Source organism: Drosophila takahashii, chromosome 3L (assembly GCF_030179915.1).
Source record: "Drosophila takahashii strain IR98-3 E-12201 chromosome 3L, DtakHiC1v2, whole genome shotgun sequence".
Taxonomy (NCBI): Eukaryota; Metazoa; Arthropoda; class Insecta; order Diptera; family Drosophilidae; genus Drosophila; species Drosophila takahashii.
Genome location: NC_091680.1, coordinates 4,487,473 through 4,504,020, shown reverse-complemented (window position 1 = coordinate 4,504,020; position 16,548 = coordinate 4,487,473). Strand labels below are relative to the sequence as shown.

The 16,548-nt window shown below is 38.3% G+C and overlaps 9 protein-coding genes across 9 annotated transcripts in view; 1 reads left to right on the top strand and 8 right to left on the bottom strand.

The window, feature by feature from the left end:
* Window positions 1-35: 35 nt before the first annotated feature.
* Dpm2 (Dolichyl-phosphate mannosyltransferase subunit 2) lies at window positions 36-1,865 on the bottom strand. The gene is made up of 2 exons (XM_017145415.3): window positions 1,533-1,865; window positions 36-172 (listed from the first exon to the last, which is right to left on the bottom strand). The coding sequence occupies exons 1-2, from the start codon at window positions 1,639-1,641 to the stop codon at window positions 36-38; spliced, it is 246 nt and encodes an 81-aa protein (XP_017000904.1). The 5' UTR covers window positions 1,642-1,865.
* A 102-nt stretch (window positions 1,866-1,967) lies between these two features.
* PIG-C (phosphatidylinositol glycan anchor biosynthesis class C) lies at window positions 1,968-3,172 on the top strand. Its single transcript, XM_017145411.3, has 2 exons — window positions 1,968-2,553; window positions 2,612-3,172. Exons 1-2 carry the CDS (start codon window positions 2,053-2,055, stop codon window positions 2,969-2,971), a joined length of 861 nt encoding a protein of 286 aa, XP_017000900.2. The 5' UTR covers window positions 1,968-2,052; the 3' UTR covers window positions 2,972-3,172.
* A 1,813-nt stretch (window positions 3,173-4,985) lies between these two features.
* LOC108059889 (drosomycin) overlaps window positions 4,986-16,548 on the bottom strand; it is a 54,437-nt gene continuing 42,874 nt past the window's right edge. The window contains exon 2 of the mRNA XM_017145352.3: window positions 4,986-5,329. Within this exon, the coding sequence (XP_017000841.2) occupies window positions 5,115-5,324 (210 nt within the window). The 5' untranslated portion in view covers window positions 5,325-5,329 and the 3' untranslated portion in view covers window positions 4,986-5,114. The remainder of the gene's footprint in view (window positions 5,330-16,548) is intronic.
* LOC108059896 (drosomycin) lies at window positions 6,162-6,515 on the bottom strand. Its single transcript, XM_017145360.2, has one exon. The coding sequence runs from the start codon at window positions 6,483-6,485 to the stop codon at window positions 6,267-6,269; it is 219 nt and encodes a 72-aa protein (XP_017000849.2). The 5' UTR covers window positions 6,486-6,515; the 3' UTR covers window positions 6,162-6,266.
* On the bottom strand, window positions 7,436-7,749 carry LOC108059902 (drosomycin-like). Its single transcript, XM_017145366.3, has one exon. It carries the CDS (start codon window positions 7,696-7,698, stop codon window positions 7,489-7,491), a length of 210 nt encoding a protein of 69 aa, XP_017000855.1. The 5' UTR covers window positions 7,699-7,749; the 3' UTR covers window positions 7,436-7,488.
* LOC108059901 (drosomycin-like) lies at window positions 8,272-8,619 on the bottom strand. Its single transcript, XM_044394488.2, has 2 exons — window positions 8,541-8,619; window positions 8,272-8,405 (listed from the first exon to the last, which is right to left on the bottom strand). The coding sequence occupies exons 1-2, from the start codon at window positions 8,617-8,619 to the stop codon at window positions 8,272-8,274; spliced, it is 213 nt and encodes a 70-aa protein (XP_044250423.1).
* On the bottom strand, window positions 9,085-9,404 carry LOC108059895 (drosomycin). The gene has a single exon (XM_017145359.2). It carries the CDS (start codon window positions 9,387-9,389, stop codon window positions 9,180-9,182), a length of 210 nt encoding a protein of 69 aa, XP_017000848.2. The 5' UTR covers window positions 9,390-9,404; the 3' UTR covers window positions 9,085-9,179.
* Window positions 10,736-11,143, bottom strand: LOC108059904 (drosomycin). Its single transcript, XM_017145368.3, has one exon. It carries the CDS (start codon window positions 11,011-11,013, stop codon window positions 10,798-10,800), a length of 216 nt encoding a protein of 71 aa, XP_017000857.1. The 5' UTR covers window positions 11,014-11,143; the 3' UTR covers window positions 10,736-10,797.
* Window positions 11,407-15,344, bottom strand: LOC108059941 (zinc transporter 63C). Its single transcript, XM_017145436.3, has 6 exons — window positions 15,158-15,344; window positions 14,966-15,090; window positions 13,579-13,676; window positions 13,004-13,520; window positions 12,658-12,889; window positions 11,407-12,590 (listed from the first exon to the last, which is right to left on the bottom strand). Exons 1-6 carry the CDS (start codon window positions 15,332-15,334, stop codon window positions 12,402-12,404), a joined length of 1,338 nt encoding a protein of 445 aa, XP_017000925.3. The 5' UTR covers window positions 15,335-15,344; the 3' UTR covers window positions 11,407-12,401.

Sequence of the window (16,548 nt, the reverse complement as noted above, 5' to 3'; positions counted from 1 at the left end):
GTTCGCCACGGGAGTGATAACCCCCGGATAACCCCTTAATCGCGCTTCACCCGCAGGCTCCAGATGTGATAGAAGGAGAACGCGGCGATGCCGCCGAGGAAGATCACCCCGAACACAGTGGGCACTATAAAAGCGTACTTCAGCGGAGGAAAGAACAGGCGAATGGGATTACCTGGAAAAGTATGGGAAATAAGGGGTCAGTAAGGTATCGTAAAAGGTATGGTATGGTATTCATAATCATGGTATCATATCATGTAACAATCGTAATATATTATTAAAATACCCTAAAATTAGTTCTAATATAGTAATGGAAATTAATAGGAAAGACTGACCTCGTCGTACGGTATCATAAAAGGTTATAAGGTATTCATGATATCATAACCATGATATCATATCATGTTTCAATCGTAATATATTATTAAAATATAGGTAAAGTACCCTAAAATTAGTTATAATAGAATAAAATGTTTTAGCCCTTAACTACTACCCCTGGTAATAAAAAAAATTATATACATGGATATAATTATGATTATACAGTAGTTTATTTATTTGTTTTTAGTTTTAATTTGTTTACAATAGTATGTGATTGATTTTATTTGATTGGCAAGGATGGACAGGGAAGTATTGCATTGCTTTTCTGCGTTTTGTTTATAATGTTCATAATGCTTTACGATTAGATTCCCTATTTTTAGGCCAAAGTTAAAAGCTACAAATTAGATTGGTCACGGAATGATGTTCCTATAATCGTTGAGGTGAAAAATAGATACCCATTAAGCGTAAAAGTTATTACCTAGTTAGGATGAAAACGAAAACTACTGAAATTTAATTAGTTTTCCTCAGATCTCTAGGTACAAATAACCCAGCTACAGTAAATGACGTTTACAAACGTCAAATGAATCAGGAAATAACATTGTTTAAATGACGAATTCTTTAAAAGTAAAATATTTGACAAGCAACACATGGTTATTACTGATAATACATTTTCAAGGAAATAAAAAAAAAGAATTATATAATGTACGATTATGACCAATTTTTTTTAGCGATAACCCATTTAAGAAAACAAAAAAAATGGATGTGGAATGTTAGCAAAGTTTTTTTTGGATATCAAAAATTTAAGTAGTTAGCTACAGTAATTATAGGGTAAATACAACAGTTAAAAATATGTAATACTTAACTATTTAAAGTCGAAAAATAATAATGATATTAAATTGTAATCCATTACTTTTAAAGCACACTAAAACTGCGCACATAGCCGGTGACTACTGTACCCCGCATCACCGTTCGTGGGTGACCTTGACCCGAGCTTAGAGCGTTTGTAGAGCCGCTTTGCAGGTAACCCCGGTTTCTTCTGGGAATCGGCTGGGTTTTCGCCCTCACACACCCCACATTCACATTATGTGTGTGTAATATGAACCTATATATCGTGACCAATTTACGCCGCGGCGTCACTTTAATTACTGCACAAAAGCGGCGCGAGATTATTCAATAAAACCGACTTGGCCGCAAATCCAGCAAATCCCCTGCAAACTCACCTTCATCGATGAGCATAAACGGCAGGACGGCCACCCAGAATGAGTAGTAGAAGAACACGGCGATTGCGGCTAACAAAATGAGTTTTCCGAGTTGCGCATTCGAAGCCATAAATAGCTATTCTCGGAAATTCTGGGGATTCTCGGGCGAGAAAACACGCGACCGGCTTCGATTTCGGCGGAAGACTGCTCATGGGGCGTTTCTCCCCAGCTCGAACGGCTCCACTGTCCACTAAACGCTGACTTTCGGGGTGGATCTTCAAGGATTTCCAGCGCGAGCGAGTTAATTGTAAACAAAACAAACAAGTGCGTGCTCAAAAAATTACGATTTACGATTCCAAGGTATTAGAGGTGGGTGAACAGGAAATACCAAAAAATAAGGGAAAAACGGTCATGTTCGGTTAGTGGAGACTTGAGCCAGGCGTAGCGGAGACACACCCCTTTCGATATGTTCCATAATCGATATCGAAGGACGATAGTCTAGAAACCAAATGTAAACAAACAATTTTTAAATGCTTTAAAAATGGTGAAAAAGGCTCAAGCGAAACGGCAGCCGTGGGTGAAGAACCTCTACTCGAACCGCGAGTACCCGGACAACTACACGGACGCCAGCTTCCTCAAGGATCTGCGCACGAACCTGCATGTGCGGATTTACACTCTGAGCGAGGCGATTGCCGGCATCACGGTGCTGAATAACCAAATATCCTGCATCACCGGCTTCCTGATACTCTACCAGCTGATGCTCAGCGACAGCGTGTCGCCCACCACGATCCTGGTGCCCAGTTGCGGGGTCACCGGTATTGGCTACCTGTGCTACCGCGGCAGGAGTCTCAGCTGGGCGCTGCTGGGCGAGGATTCCAAGACCCTGGTCACTGTGGTCCTCTTTGGCTACCTCTTCTCACCCATGCTGCACACGCTCACCCAGGCCATCAGCACGGACACCATCTACACAATGACCTTCTTCGTGCTGCTGGGGAATCTGATATTCGGTCATTACGGCCTGGATGTGGCCATGGTCTCCAAGGTTTACTTATGAATATCTCTTAGTACCTATAACTCACTTATTTCCCTGTTAATCCCAGGCCATCTCGCTGAATGCAGCCATCTTTGGAGCCATTTGTCTGGCCTCCCGCCTTCCTACATCCTATCATGCCTTTGTACTCCTCGTCGAGGCCGCCGTCTTCTTTGTGCTGTATCCCATAATGACGGAAGCCAACTGGAAGGCAGGATTTATGGTGCCCATCTTTGGCATTTGCTGCCTGGCTCTGTACTGGATATCGCGGCCGGTGCTCTATTTGTACGCCTCTACCACTGTCTTTATAAACTTTGTCTGCCCCTTGATATTCGTGTGGCAGCAGCAGTACAAGTTCAACATCCATGGGCCCTGGGACGAGGCCATCGTGGAGGAGAACACCGAGGAGAACCTGGACGAGAACTTATAGCGACAGCTCCGCTTCTCAGAACAGCTGCGGCCACCAGGTGGCGGCGATGTCGGGGAGCACTTCACCAATCACTAGCATTTTGCACGCTTTTTTTGTATAATTCTGTAAATGTCTTTTATTTTGTAGAACTCATTCCATGCCATTTTAAATGTTGATCTTTTTAATCATGTTATCTCTGTTTAGCTTGTAAGTATGCACTTAATAAAATGTGATTTTTAAAAGTCTATAAAGGGAAGCATTTTTCGGTTTTATATATTTTTTTAAAGGTAAGTGCAACGTGAAAACTATTTTAATGTGTAGGTACCTAAAATCATTTCCGTATAATTTATTCCATTTGTAATTGTGGGATTTTCTATAGAGTAAATCAAGCCTATTTAATTAATAACCTAGTTCAAACATCTCGAGATGTTAGTCTTATTGAAACCAGTTTTTGTATTTTTCTCTTTATTCAGATTTACATTTTATTAGCATTATTCACAAGAAAATGATGTAACTCATAGTGAATAATTATTATAAAGTTTAATGCACTCCGTATTCAATGGACACTCGGATCTTTGTTGTGGTTAAAACTAGTTTTAAAAACCGTACTGAACGCCCACAGGTTAATATATGTTTTTGATTTCCGAGAAGCAATGGGTTAAACTAACATATAACTTGTGTTTTTCCGGAATGCTTATTTATGTAAATATAAAAAATGGATTTATGGGGTTAATTTATTGAACAATAGCCACCTAAAATAAAAATGATTGATTCGTGAGTACTCCGGTTATGCCACAAACGTAATGAACGATAAGAATTTGCCATATAGATTGTTGATCTGGGGAAAATGACTTCAATAATAGTTTCGAAAGAATTTATAAAGGGGTTAACCCTAACCCACAGCTATTACGAGTCCATTTATTTTAATGTTTGATACGGCTAAAAATAAATTAAGTTGAGGCTTGCACTTATCTCGGTTGCGGTTAGAACTGGTTTCATAGATAACAATTAAACATACGGTACACATACATTGTATGTGTTCGATCTAATCTAAAGCAAATAAATGCAAGCAATTACAATTACTTTAATAATAGCCTATGGAATATGGATGAGTGACATCTTCATTAACTGCACGCCCTTTTGAAGGGTTTTCCTAGAAAGTCTTTTAGGCCAATTAAACCTATCGTAAGTTAGAATCAATGCACTTATATATTGAATTACTTCGTTTAATATTGAAGAACTTTGGTTCTATTTGTAAACATTGCCTCTTTCAAGCTACCCCAACAATTTCTCAAGTGCGGACTATCTTCTTCAGAGATAACGACTTTAGAGAAAGACCACATATCAAATACCGATAAGCTAATGCCTTATGAAGCGTACGATTTTCTGTTACCTAATCAATATTACTACTTAAATATATTTGCCAATAAGTTTATAACTATATCAAAGCAACCAACAATTGCAAACCAATAAGTTTAAAGCTATATCAAATCAACCAACAAAATACAACTTTAAACTGCCATTTAGATGAATCGTCTTTTTTCTTTTAATCACTTATTTCTCTTTAGATGTTTAAAACCTATCAATATTATCTTTCATTTTATTATATTTTATAATTTAATTTTATTAAATTTATAATTTATACTGTATACTGAAGCTTTTTGAAACCCAAATTCTCACAGCTTCAGACTCAAAACAAAATAGTACCTAAATCCCCATTAATCATGGAAATTATCGGAACTTACTATCGGCGGCATTTCTAATATTCACAATCCGAAGTTTTATGTAAATAATACCAATTTCAATTTAAATTTTCATTTTCTAAGATTACTTGAGATAGAGAACAATTAGATGATTACTTAACAAATGATGATTCAGGTTTATAGTATCACGGTTGAACAAACCAGGGAAAACCGGGGCAAATGCCATCAGCAGTGCGTTTATCATTTATTAGCAAATAAATTGTCTCAGGTTTGCAGCCAAAGTTTTGATTATAGGAAATTGGAAAATCCCAGAAAAATAAGATTCTAAATTCTTTGCAATAATATATGTATTTGTAGTTCTCAAGCAATGCTACAAAATAAGATACTCATAGTAGTTTTTCTGCGATTTCGAGCAACGGTTTTCGGGACTGCGTATTAAGGTCCTCGAAGTGGAAGAGGATTTAGCACCCTTCGCACCAGCACTTCAGACTGGGGCTGCAGTGACCACTGGATCGTCCTTCCTCCTTGCAAACACGACGGCAGGTCTCGTTGTCCCAGACTGCACAGGGACCTCCATATCGGCCCGAAAGACAGTCGGCCTCGGCTTCCTTGGCGCCCAGGATGAAGATGGTCATCACAGCGAGGAAGAAGTACAGGAACTTGATCTGCATCTTGTCAGTTTTCAGAGAAATTTACTTTTACTCGTAAATTGAGCACAGCTTCTGGGCTTTATATAGGGTTTGAGATCTCTCTGTCCGGCAATTTCGATTCAGCCTGCGTCGATTGATTAGCAGATAATTACAGATAATAACTAGAACATATTATCTCATGGAATGTCTTGGATTTAAGGAGCCTACTTTTGGGCATGAATAGAACACAAATAAATATTCTACTATAAAAACTAGTAATGCATTTCTATAAAGCCGTTAGTTTCGATTTCTCTTTATGGTGACATCCCCATTCATTCTCTATTTGCATTAAAATTATATGCGAGACTACTAGGAAACTGGTTGAAACTGTTTGAATATGAAATAGATTTAGTAGTAGCGCTATCGAGGAAAACCAGAACCAGAAGTTCCACAAACTTAACTTGCAAAATGCGGATGTAATACGAATGATTTATTGCCTATACTAATAAAATCATAATAATTCAAATAAAGTTTCATTTCAATAATAAAAACGTTTTAGATGCAATAAAAATGTTTATATTAAAAATTCAATAATAAAATACCATATTTAATATCATATTTCCATTCCATTACTAGGTCTCGGCTAAACATTAACATATGTAAATTAAGTAAACATTGATTTAGGGTTTAAATCTTTTTGGTCAACATTTTTCTTTAGTCATTTAAATTTATATTTTTATAATTATATAATTATATATATTTCTAAAAAGTTAAAATTAATCCGAAATGTATGAGTTAAAGATAGTAATGTTTCTCATGGGATGAATAAAAACTTACCGATCTGAAAGATATTGCAAGCTCGACCCAGTTAAATAACACTTTTTGCCGTGATATATATTTTGTATTTATTTGTAAGAACAATAAAAAATACATAGTTCATGTGTAGATATTTAAGAACATAAACACGTATAATATTGAGCGGCTTTAGCATCCTTCGCACCAACACTTCAGGCTGGCACTGCAATGTCCACTAACGTGTCCCTCTTCTATGCAGAGTCGTCGGCACTGTTCTCCATCCCACGCCCAGCAGGGTCCACTGAATTTTCCCGACAGACAATCATAGGCCGAAGTCTCGTGGGCCACCATTACTAGAACGATGGCCAACACAGCGAGGACAACAAACAGGCTTTTGTTAAGCGACATCTTTAGAAAAACTCTCTGGGTTGAATGTTTACTTTTAAGGTTTTTGAACCGAGATTGCCGTTTATATAGGCCCAGAATCTCAGTGCCAAGCAATTTGCATTCGTGGTGGAAATGCAAATAAATGCAATACACTTTTTGTGAAAGCATACTTTTGGGCTTTTCACATGAACAATTTTAAAGAAAAAATTGAAAAAGAAAAAAATATATCAATTGCATTTTTACAATTTTCCACAAATGGTCTGATTACGTCATATATATAAAAATGATATTTTGATGTAAATCTAAGAAAGTTTTTACTACAGCAAGTAATTTGATAATTTTAATTGCAGTGTACTTTTCATAAATTGCATACTTTAGGGCTTTAATAGATAGATTTTCTTATTAAGAACTAGCAATGCAGTTCCGGTTTTTGTTCATGGTAAAAACCACAATAATTCATTTATTCATATATTTAATTTATGCACAATTTTTCACGAGACTTCTAAGAAACTGGTTAAAATTGTTTGAATAATGAATCAAATTTTATTAACTTAGCAAAAACTTGAAGCAGTCTCATAAACTAAATTTTTAATTTACTTGTTTAAAATATTAGAAAATTTTCAATTTTTAAACTGAAGTGTTGTACCGATAATAAATGAACTCGTTGTTCTTAGCTGACAAAATAATAATTCCAAAATTGATATGAATTCCGATATACCGCACCATTTAATTCAATTTGTAACTCTTCAGAAGCACCTATCTATTTTATTGACACCCCTTGAGTTTAATATGAATCATCGTTATCAAGCCTTCTCGGAAAAAGAGTCGTTAACCCAATAATGGTATCGTAGGTTTCCTGTTCTTTGTGATATGTGTACAAAGTACATAATAATGTTTTGTTACATACATATTTCTTCTTAATTGGTTTTACAGTTACGATTTTATGACAAGAGAAAATGAATTTAAAAATATACTTTGCGGTGAATAAAACATTTATTATTTTTCAAGAATTCTTTAAAACATTTTACATTTCGCACCAACATTTAAAGTTGCTACTACAATGTCCACTGACTGCTCCTTGCTCCTTGCAAAGGCGACGGCACTTCTCTCCACTCCAAGCCATGCAACCTCCTTTAAATTTTCCAGATTTAAAATCAGCATCCGCCATGTTGGCCGCCAGGACAACAATTGTCATCACGGCCAGGAGGACTAACAGGAATTTGATCTGCACCATTGTAAACAATATATTCTCAATGAGACTGGTGTTTTACTTGAGTTGTGAACGACGTTTGCTTCGACAACAGGCATAGAAGCTTATTATATGTGAATTTTCGAGCAGTTTACGTAACATTTCGCAGTAGGTAAGTTGTACTGGATATTGCTGTTTAAAATGGCAAACATATTTCTTTATCTGACGACGATAACACCAGTTTACAAAAAAAATTAATGAAATACGCACTTTATGAAACCTTTGTTTTCCGGTAAGGTACATCTTTCTGATTAAGGAAAAAATTAAAAAATGTATTTTATCAATTTTTTTGGTAAACTGGTATAAGCTAATCGAGTTTCTTTTTAAGTTTCTTGAACCTAATGTTGGGTTAGAATCTGCGCGCAGAGCTTTTGTGAATTTTAGTGATAAAAATTATATTAAAACAAGAGAGAACGCTATAGTCGGGTTCGTGTCCCGACTATCTAATACCCGTCACGCGGCTAAAGGGAGTGCGAGGGAGATGGATTGTTATTATTATTACTTCTTAAGTTATTTAATAAACTTTAAAACATTTTACACTTTTGAAATATGTTGGAATTAGCAGTCTTCGCACCAACACTTCATGCCGCCACAATGTCCACTGACATGTCCTTCGTCCTTGCAGAGGCTACGGCACTGATCATCACTCCAAGCCCAACAGGGTCCACTGAATCTTCCCGATAGGCAATCATGTGCAACATATTGTTCGCACCAACATTTAAAGCCACTGCAATGTCCACCGACGCCTCCTTCTTTCGTGCAGAGGCTTCGGCACTTCTCTTTACTCCAAGCCATGCAACCTCCTTTAAATTTTCCAGATAGGAAATCTGCATCCGCCACGTTGGCCTCCAGGACAACAATTGTCATCACGGCCAGGAGGGCAAACAGGAATTTGATCTGCACCATTGTAAACTATATATTCTCTATGAGACTGGTGTTTTACTTGAGTTGTGAACGACGTTTGCTTCAACAACAGGCAGAGGAGCTTATATAGGTGAATTTCGAGCAGTTTACGTAACATTTCGAAGTAGGTTAATTGTACTTGATATTGCTTTTTAGGATGGCAAACATATTTCCTTATCTGACGACGATAAGCTAATCGAGTTTCCTTTTATGTTTCTTGAACCTTATGTAGGGTCAGAATCTCTGCACGCAGAGCTTTTGTGATTTTTAAGTGATAAAAAGTATATTGAAATTATAAAAAATATAAATGATAAGAAGGCGGATAAACTTTCTAAGCATAGAGTCGTAAGCCTGATATTGCTATCTTACGTTTCCTCTTTTTAGTTATATCATATGGATTTTTTTTGAAGTCGTAAATTTGAGTTACCATTTTTCGCAAACAAGAAAAAAAAATGTAAACATTTACCATGCGGTTGATAACATACATATTTATTACTTCTCTTTACAATACAATATACGGAATTATTTAAAACAATTTACAGCTTTGGAATATATGCGATTTATTATTCTTCGCACCAACATTTAAAGTTGGTACTGCAATGTCCACTGACTGCTCCTTGTTCTTTGCACAGGCGACGGCACTTCTCTCCACTCCACATCATGCAACCTCCTTTAAACTTTCCAGATAGAAAATCAGCATCCGCCATGTTGGCCGCCAGGACAACAATTGTCATCACGGCCAAGAGGGCAAACAGGAATTTGATCTGCACCATTGTAAATGATATATTCTTGAGTTGTGAACGACGTTTGGTCTCGACAGCTCGCAGGGGAGCTTATATAGTAGGTGCTATACCCTCTTCAATTTCGACTAATTTACGCAGTAGGTTGAGTGCACTCGAGGTTGAACAGGCTTTAATGGCAAATATATATCCTTATCTGAAGACGATAAGCTTCCCGGAAAATCGAGCCTGAAGATCATCATCTTACAATTTATTGTTCCTTGTCTTTTATTGTCAGTTATTATCAGTTAAGTAGCTAATATCAGATTTGATTCAATTGCAAGATCGATAGAAAATAAGTACATTGACTCATTCATTAGACAAAGTTGGACCTTTCCCAATATAAAAACAAGAGAGAACGCTATAGTCGGGTTCGTGTCCCGACTATCTAATACCCGTCACTCAGCTAAAGGGAGTGCGAACGCTGTGTTGGGTTGGTGTCCCGACTAATAATCGTAACTCAGCTAAAGGGAGTGCGAGGGAGATAGATATATGTTGACAATTTATAAAGCGTATAACTTTTTAATGAATGGTCCGATTTGAAAAATGTCTTCTACATTTCGATAGGAATAAATATACACAACAAAATTGCATTTATACTTCTCGGAAATCTTTAAAGATGTGGGCGCAGGACCAATTTTAAAATCGTTAGTGGGCGATTGTGGGCGTTAGAGGGGGCGTGGCGCTCGGCTAAAATAAACTTGCGCTGCGTAGGAAGCCAAAGAATATGTGTGGGAAATCTCAACCTTCTTGCTTTTGTAGTTTCTGAGATCTCAGCGTTCATACAGACAGACAGACGGACAGACGGACAGACGGACAGACGGACAGACGGACATGGCTAGATCGACTCGGCTAGTGACCCTGATCAAGAATATATATACTTTATGGGGTCGGAAACGCTTCCTTCTAGCTGTTACATACTTTTGCACGAATCTAGTATACCCTTTTACTCTACGAGTAACGGGTATAATAAAAGATTTTATTTATATATATATATTTTTTGGCATACCCCTTTTGGGCTTCAGATATTTTCCTAATATACTGTTGTCTTCAAAAGTGGGTTTCAACATCCTTTGGATTGCATTCGCCACTGCCTTTCAGGAGAATAGACTATGATTGATATGCCTCCCGGAATAGCGGGTCAAAAACTCGTTATCACAAGCGTTATCTTTTTTCAGCTTTTTGTTGCAATTCCCATACTGAATTAGTTAATAATTAATTTGTTTCTTCATTATACACAGTCATTCCTATGTCCCAATATTACAAAAATTCCAAGAGGAGTTTTATGGAAAAAAGAACTTGTATTAACTTAGTTCGATATAAGAAAAATATATAATTTGTTTAGCTCTGATATTTATATATATTTATTATTTTTTTTGCACACAATATTACACAAGTTCATTTAACATTCTTCACACCAACAAGCCAATCCAGCACTGCAATGTCCACTGACTCGTCCTTCTTCCTTGCAGAGGCGTCGGCAAAGTTCTCCATCCCAAGCGAAGCAGGGTCCAGTGAATTTTCCAGACATGCAATCAGATGCATCAGTCATATTGGCGGTCAGGACAACGATGGTCAAAACAGCCAGGAAGGCAAACAGGAATTTGATCTGCATCATCTTTTAAAGCTCTTCTTGATTCTGAAGTAGTAATTACTTTCGAACTACTTGCAACTGCCCAAGAAGGCCTTTTTATAGGGTCCAGATCTACCTGACAATCGTGGTGAAATCGAATAAGATAAGCTAAGTAAGCATAGAATATCCGATTATAGATATGTCTTGTACTGGTACTGAGTTACATATCAACGCATTATTACTACTTTAATGTCAGCATACTTTAAGGATTGCTTGGGTTGTGTACCGATATATTATATCCATTGAAACCATTCTTTCCATACCAAAAGTGTGCGAAGAACTTATCAATTTCAGATTTTTATAATCTGGATGATTAAAGATTGTGGTCGAAAAAAAGGTTTCCAAAAACCCGGCGACCTCCCAAATGATCTCAAGTAATTTAGCTTGGACTGATTATGTTTGGCGTTTATTTACAAACAAATACAGGTGAAAATGAATGCAGATCATAAAATAATACATTATGTTTGCATTAAAAATGTATAGTCACTTTAAGGTTCGGTACGATTAAAATTAAATAGAAACTAGTTTCTCGTTTGTGGTAAAAACATTCTTCTTTTTTACATGTAGGCATTACAACTACTAAGATTAAGGGACTACGCCTAACCATACACAAACACACATGCGTATATACCTAGGTATTTTGTAAACTGTCTTTAGTCATTTGCTAATCAGTAATCCGTAGTTAACTATTGAATACAATAATTTATTTCACGTATATATAAACTTTCTCAAAATGTAAAAAACGTAGTACATATGTATTCTCTGTTGGTTGGGCTCACTTATCGACTTAAAAACTAATGCAATTAACTACAATCGAATAGGTTTAACATACTATATAGTATATGTGTTCCTTTAAACTTTGTGTGTGTCCTCTGCACTCTGCACTCTGCACTATTAGATAATCGTGTTGTTTCTGCTTTCTGTTTTGATTTTACTTTAATTAAACTAGCTCAGTTATTTATGCCTAAATTCCACTAAGAACAAATAATGATACAAACACTAAAAACACGAACGCTGCACCATGGCAGACCAGTCTCCATTGCAGCGGCCTGCACAATTAACGTTAAACTAGGCTCCTATTAAATTTAGAGGGCCACCTCGTCGCCATTCCTGGTGCTCAGTGGTGACACCTGCTCCTGATACTGCTGCTGTTCGGCCTGCAGCTGAAGCTCCCGTCGCCGCTGGGCGGTCAACGACAGGCCGAGATTGCCACCACCTGCGTCCGCCTGTGCGCTGGAAGCCACTTGGTTGTTGGCGCTCGGCTCGTACATTATATCACGTATTGATGTTGCTGCTGCTGCTGTTGTGGCGGTTGTGGTTTCCGTTTTGGTCGTGGCAAAGTGTACATGTTGTTGCGCCTGCTGTGGCTGTCGTCAGACCAAATCGCTCTTCGGCGTTGACGTCGCCCCGCCTATCGCAACCGCAGGCGTTCCTGCGGTGGCACCGCCAGGGGCACCTCCCGCGGCCTCCAGCAGGGAACCAGCCTCCACATCGCCGGCCTGTCGGGCGGCATTTCGCTGGCGGCACAAATACGGCGAGTTGGTGGGTGAGGGCAGTTGGTTCTGCAATTTAAGGTTTACATTTCATTATAATAACTTCATTTACATATATATAGGGTAAGCTAACTACCTTGTTGTTGTTCTGGCAGCAGGTGGCCTTGACACATCCCTCATCCGTGGTGGGACAGTCCAGGGCGCAGCAGTCGGAGCCGCTCATGTTGATGCTGGATGTGCCGTCGGACATGTTGCAGCCCTCGATCTCGCTGAACTCCGGCTGGATGGTGGTGGAGTGGATGCCCTCGTTGTGGAAGAACTCCTTCACCTTCTCGGCAATCTTCATGTACTCCGAGAGATTGCGGCACCTGGAAAGGTTAAAGAAATGTGGATTAGATTGAGGATAGAGTTCTTATCAGGGGTAATACTTTGTACACATTTTCCACGAATAATTACTAATCAAATTAGTAGATAAATCATACCTAATATGTGCCGAGGCGATGATGCGATCACCGGCCAGCTGCCAGACATGAAACTCGTGCACGGCCAGCACGCCATCAACCTTCTCCAGCAGCCTCTTCTGAATGGCGTCCACCTGGATGTGCGTGGGCACCGTTTGCAGCAGGATCAAGGCGGACTCGCGCAGCAGCGGCCACACGGAGTGCAGGATGAGCACCACCAGGAGAATAGACAGGGCGGGATCCATGTAGTACCGGTACTTCCACTCCGTCTTCCACACAACCACCGCACTGATCACCACAATGATGCTGCCTAGGGCATCGCTGAGAACGTGCAGAAAGGCGCCGCGCATGTTCATCTGGCCGGGATCGTGGCTGTGCCCGTGGCTGGACTTCTTCACCGGCGGCTTCTCCTTCTGCTTCTCGTAGGCATACTCGTTCTGCTCGTCCTCGCCCTCGTCCATATTGGCCAACTCGGTGAGGCGACTGTGGTTCCGGGTGAGTCCACCGCCATGCGAGTGGCCATGGTGACCACCGTGCTCTGTGGATAGGGTTTAGCTATAGCTTTTTATGTAGATATTTATATTTTTTGCACTCACCGTAGAGAAGACACAGTCCAATCACATTTACCAGAAGTCCCAGAGCTCCCACGATAACCAAAAGTTCGGGCTGGTGAATCGGTTCCTCCTCAATAAATCTGTAATAAATTAAATAAATAATAAATTTTATTAATAAATAATTAAACGCACTCATTAAGTTAGTCTATGAGCTTAATCACTCAATGATTTCATTGAAATTAATCGCCTTTACTAACATGATATGGCATCTTAATGCATGACTAGTCTATATGGGTTCAATATAATGAAATTCAAATAAAAGCTATATATGATTACGTTATCAATAATCTGATTGAACAACTAGACTTTTCTGAAGGCCGTTTATTTTGAATCAAGTCCATAAATCAAGCCAATTTTTTAACAGTGTAGTCCGGGGTATCAGTAGCTATTGGCAACAGCCTCACCTCGTAAAGCTTTCGATAAATATGCGCAAAATGCGTCCGGAATGTAAATTAATAAAGTGTATAAAATCACAAAAACCCAAAGCACATATAGAGAGACGGAAAGGTGGCAGTAAAACGAATCACAACAAATTAACTCACAGCCGGGAATCAAGTCGAGTGATTCAAAAAAATTTAAACAAATCACGTTAACACACATGTCGATGCCAAGGCGAGCTTATTGCTTACTGCTCGTAATACGGCTTACTGCTCACAGATCGCCGAACAACTGGGTTTTGCGTCTGGTTTTTGGGTGCGGATCGTTGATCCGTAATTAGTCCCAAAATTAATTATGCAGTGTTGACAAGGAGTTAAGGGAATGCAATATAAAATTTATTGAATAAGATCAAGTTTTCCAAAAACCTTGCCTTTTAAAATTAAAAAAAAAAAAAACAATAGGTATTAGAATAGATAGTTAGTTTGTTTTTTTTGGAAACCTAGGGCACACTATCTTGGAATGTTTGCGTCTTTTATCAAAAAGATAAACAAATACTTGCTTAAGCAATCATTTATACATTTCGTTTTGCTAATTTGGTCAAGTTTGTTTCTTTATAAAAGTGATGGCAAAGCTACTTGACAGTCCGAGTTTCAAAATAAACAATGGTTAAGAAATAGAACAGGAATATTTATTTTGCTTCGTTTGCTATTTATTCCCATTGATTTAATAAACATTAAAAAAATTTTAAAAAGCTTTAGAAATCTCATATAAGCAAAAAAAAAGTTTAGGTTGTAATATTTTTCCAAGTGATTTATAAAAGCTTTTTTTAATCATTTTAAGACAGAAGTAACAAATCTATTTATTACTTATTTTTAACCAGTTACGATATTTTTTGCTTACAGTATTTTGTACATTTAAAATACTTTTTAAGCCATAAATACCACGCTATTCCCAAGAAATTTGCTTAATTTGTATATCTTTATAAACTCACCTCTTGCAGGCCTCGATGGTGATGCTGAAGCACAGGGCCACCAGGAAAACAGCATTGACCAGGGCGCCCAAAACCTCTGCTCTGGCCCAGCCGAAAGTGTTCTTCGACCACTTTTTCGGTGACATCTGTCGAGATAGGGAAGTTTACGTGAGTGATATGAGTTATATTCCTCGCCAGACGACAGGGACTTACCTTCACGGACAGAAAAGATATGACCAAAGCGGCAATGTCGCCCAGCATGTGGAAACTATCCGCCACCAGAGCCATCGAATTGGTCACATAGCCCACAATGATTTCCACGAAGAAGAAGAACGCCGTCAGCCACATCATCGAGAGCAGCCGGCATTTTTTGCCCGAGTACTTGGCCATTTTGGAGAAGCTGAAAGAGGGAAAATAATGGAAATCGTTAATAATTAATTCAGATTTTTACGAAGATGTAATTATGAACTATTGAAAAACTAAAATACAAAAGTTGTTAAAGTTCTAGAACTTTTCGAGTAATAAATATTCCAATAAAAAAGTTGGAGTCATGGAAACCATAGAAAATGAAAAAGATATCCCCACCATCTTTTTTTTTTACCAACAAAACACAAAATTGAACTTGGAGAAGCTCGGCTGTTCTGTTATTCCCCACCACCTCATCAATATTCCCCCAATAAGGCTTTCGAAATATCAATCAAAGTTTGCTCTCTCGGTTCATTCAACTGCTTTTTATGCCGACAACAAATCGGCTGCAATATGCCAAGCTCTGAAATTGTTATTGCACAAAGAAAGAAAAAAAAAGGCACTGAGACACGCACGCCCAAACAAATTACCAACAAATTGAGTTTTTCAATTGTTTTCCATTGTTGCTGCTCGAACAGTTTTCCATTTAGTTCCATTTAGCCTTTTGTTTAGGCAAAAGTTTTAGAGCCCCGATGAGGGAGCGAGATTTAATTGAAAGCGAGACCCGTTTATAAGGAGAAAATAAGCCCCGAATAAAGGGGGCCTGAAAAAAAAGGGGCTTGGCTTGTAGTTGTATTTTTTATGGTCCAAGTTTCGGTTGAATAGATAGGGGATTTTCACATATTCCAAACTCACGCGAAGAACTGCATTTCGGTTGGGAAGACTTCTGAGGACTGTGGCTGCTCCTCCAGAACTTAAATAGCTTGTGTCTGGCTTTATTTTAGATCGGGCATAATGGCTTGCCAGCCATCGAACGCGATGTGTAAACAAAAACAGAAAACATTTTCAACTGAATCGACATCAACGAATGTAAGTGTATCGAAATCCCCACCGGTTGCCAGGCGAAATGGGGGTTTTAGGGGTTTACGGGGTGGTAAATACAGAAGGGTGACGTTTCTTTTTCGTTATTTTCCCTCTGCTGCTGTGGCGACAGAAAACAATTTGCATTTTCGGCTAAAAACCCAACCACTATGGCCCGTTGGCCAAGCAACTATGTAGCCAAGGAATTGACGTCTACCAAAAAGTAAATAGTATTTAAACATTATGAATGAATCTATTTTATACTCTATTCCAGATGCTTCTAAGCTGACTCAAATGCTGAAAATAATATTCATAGGTATATTTAGTCAGCCAATTTT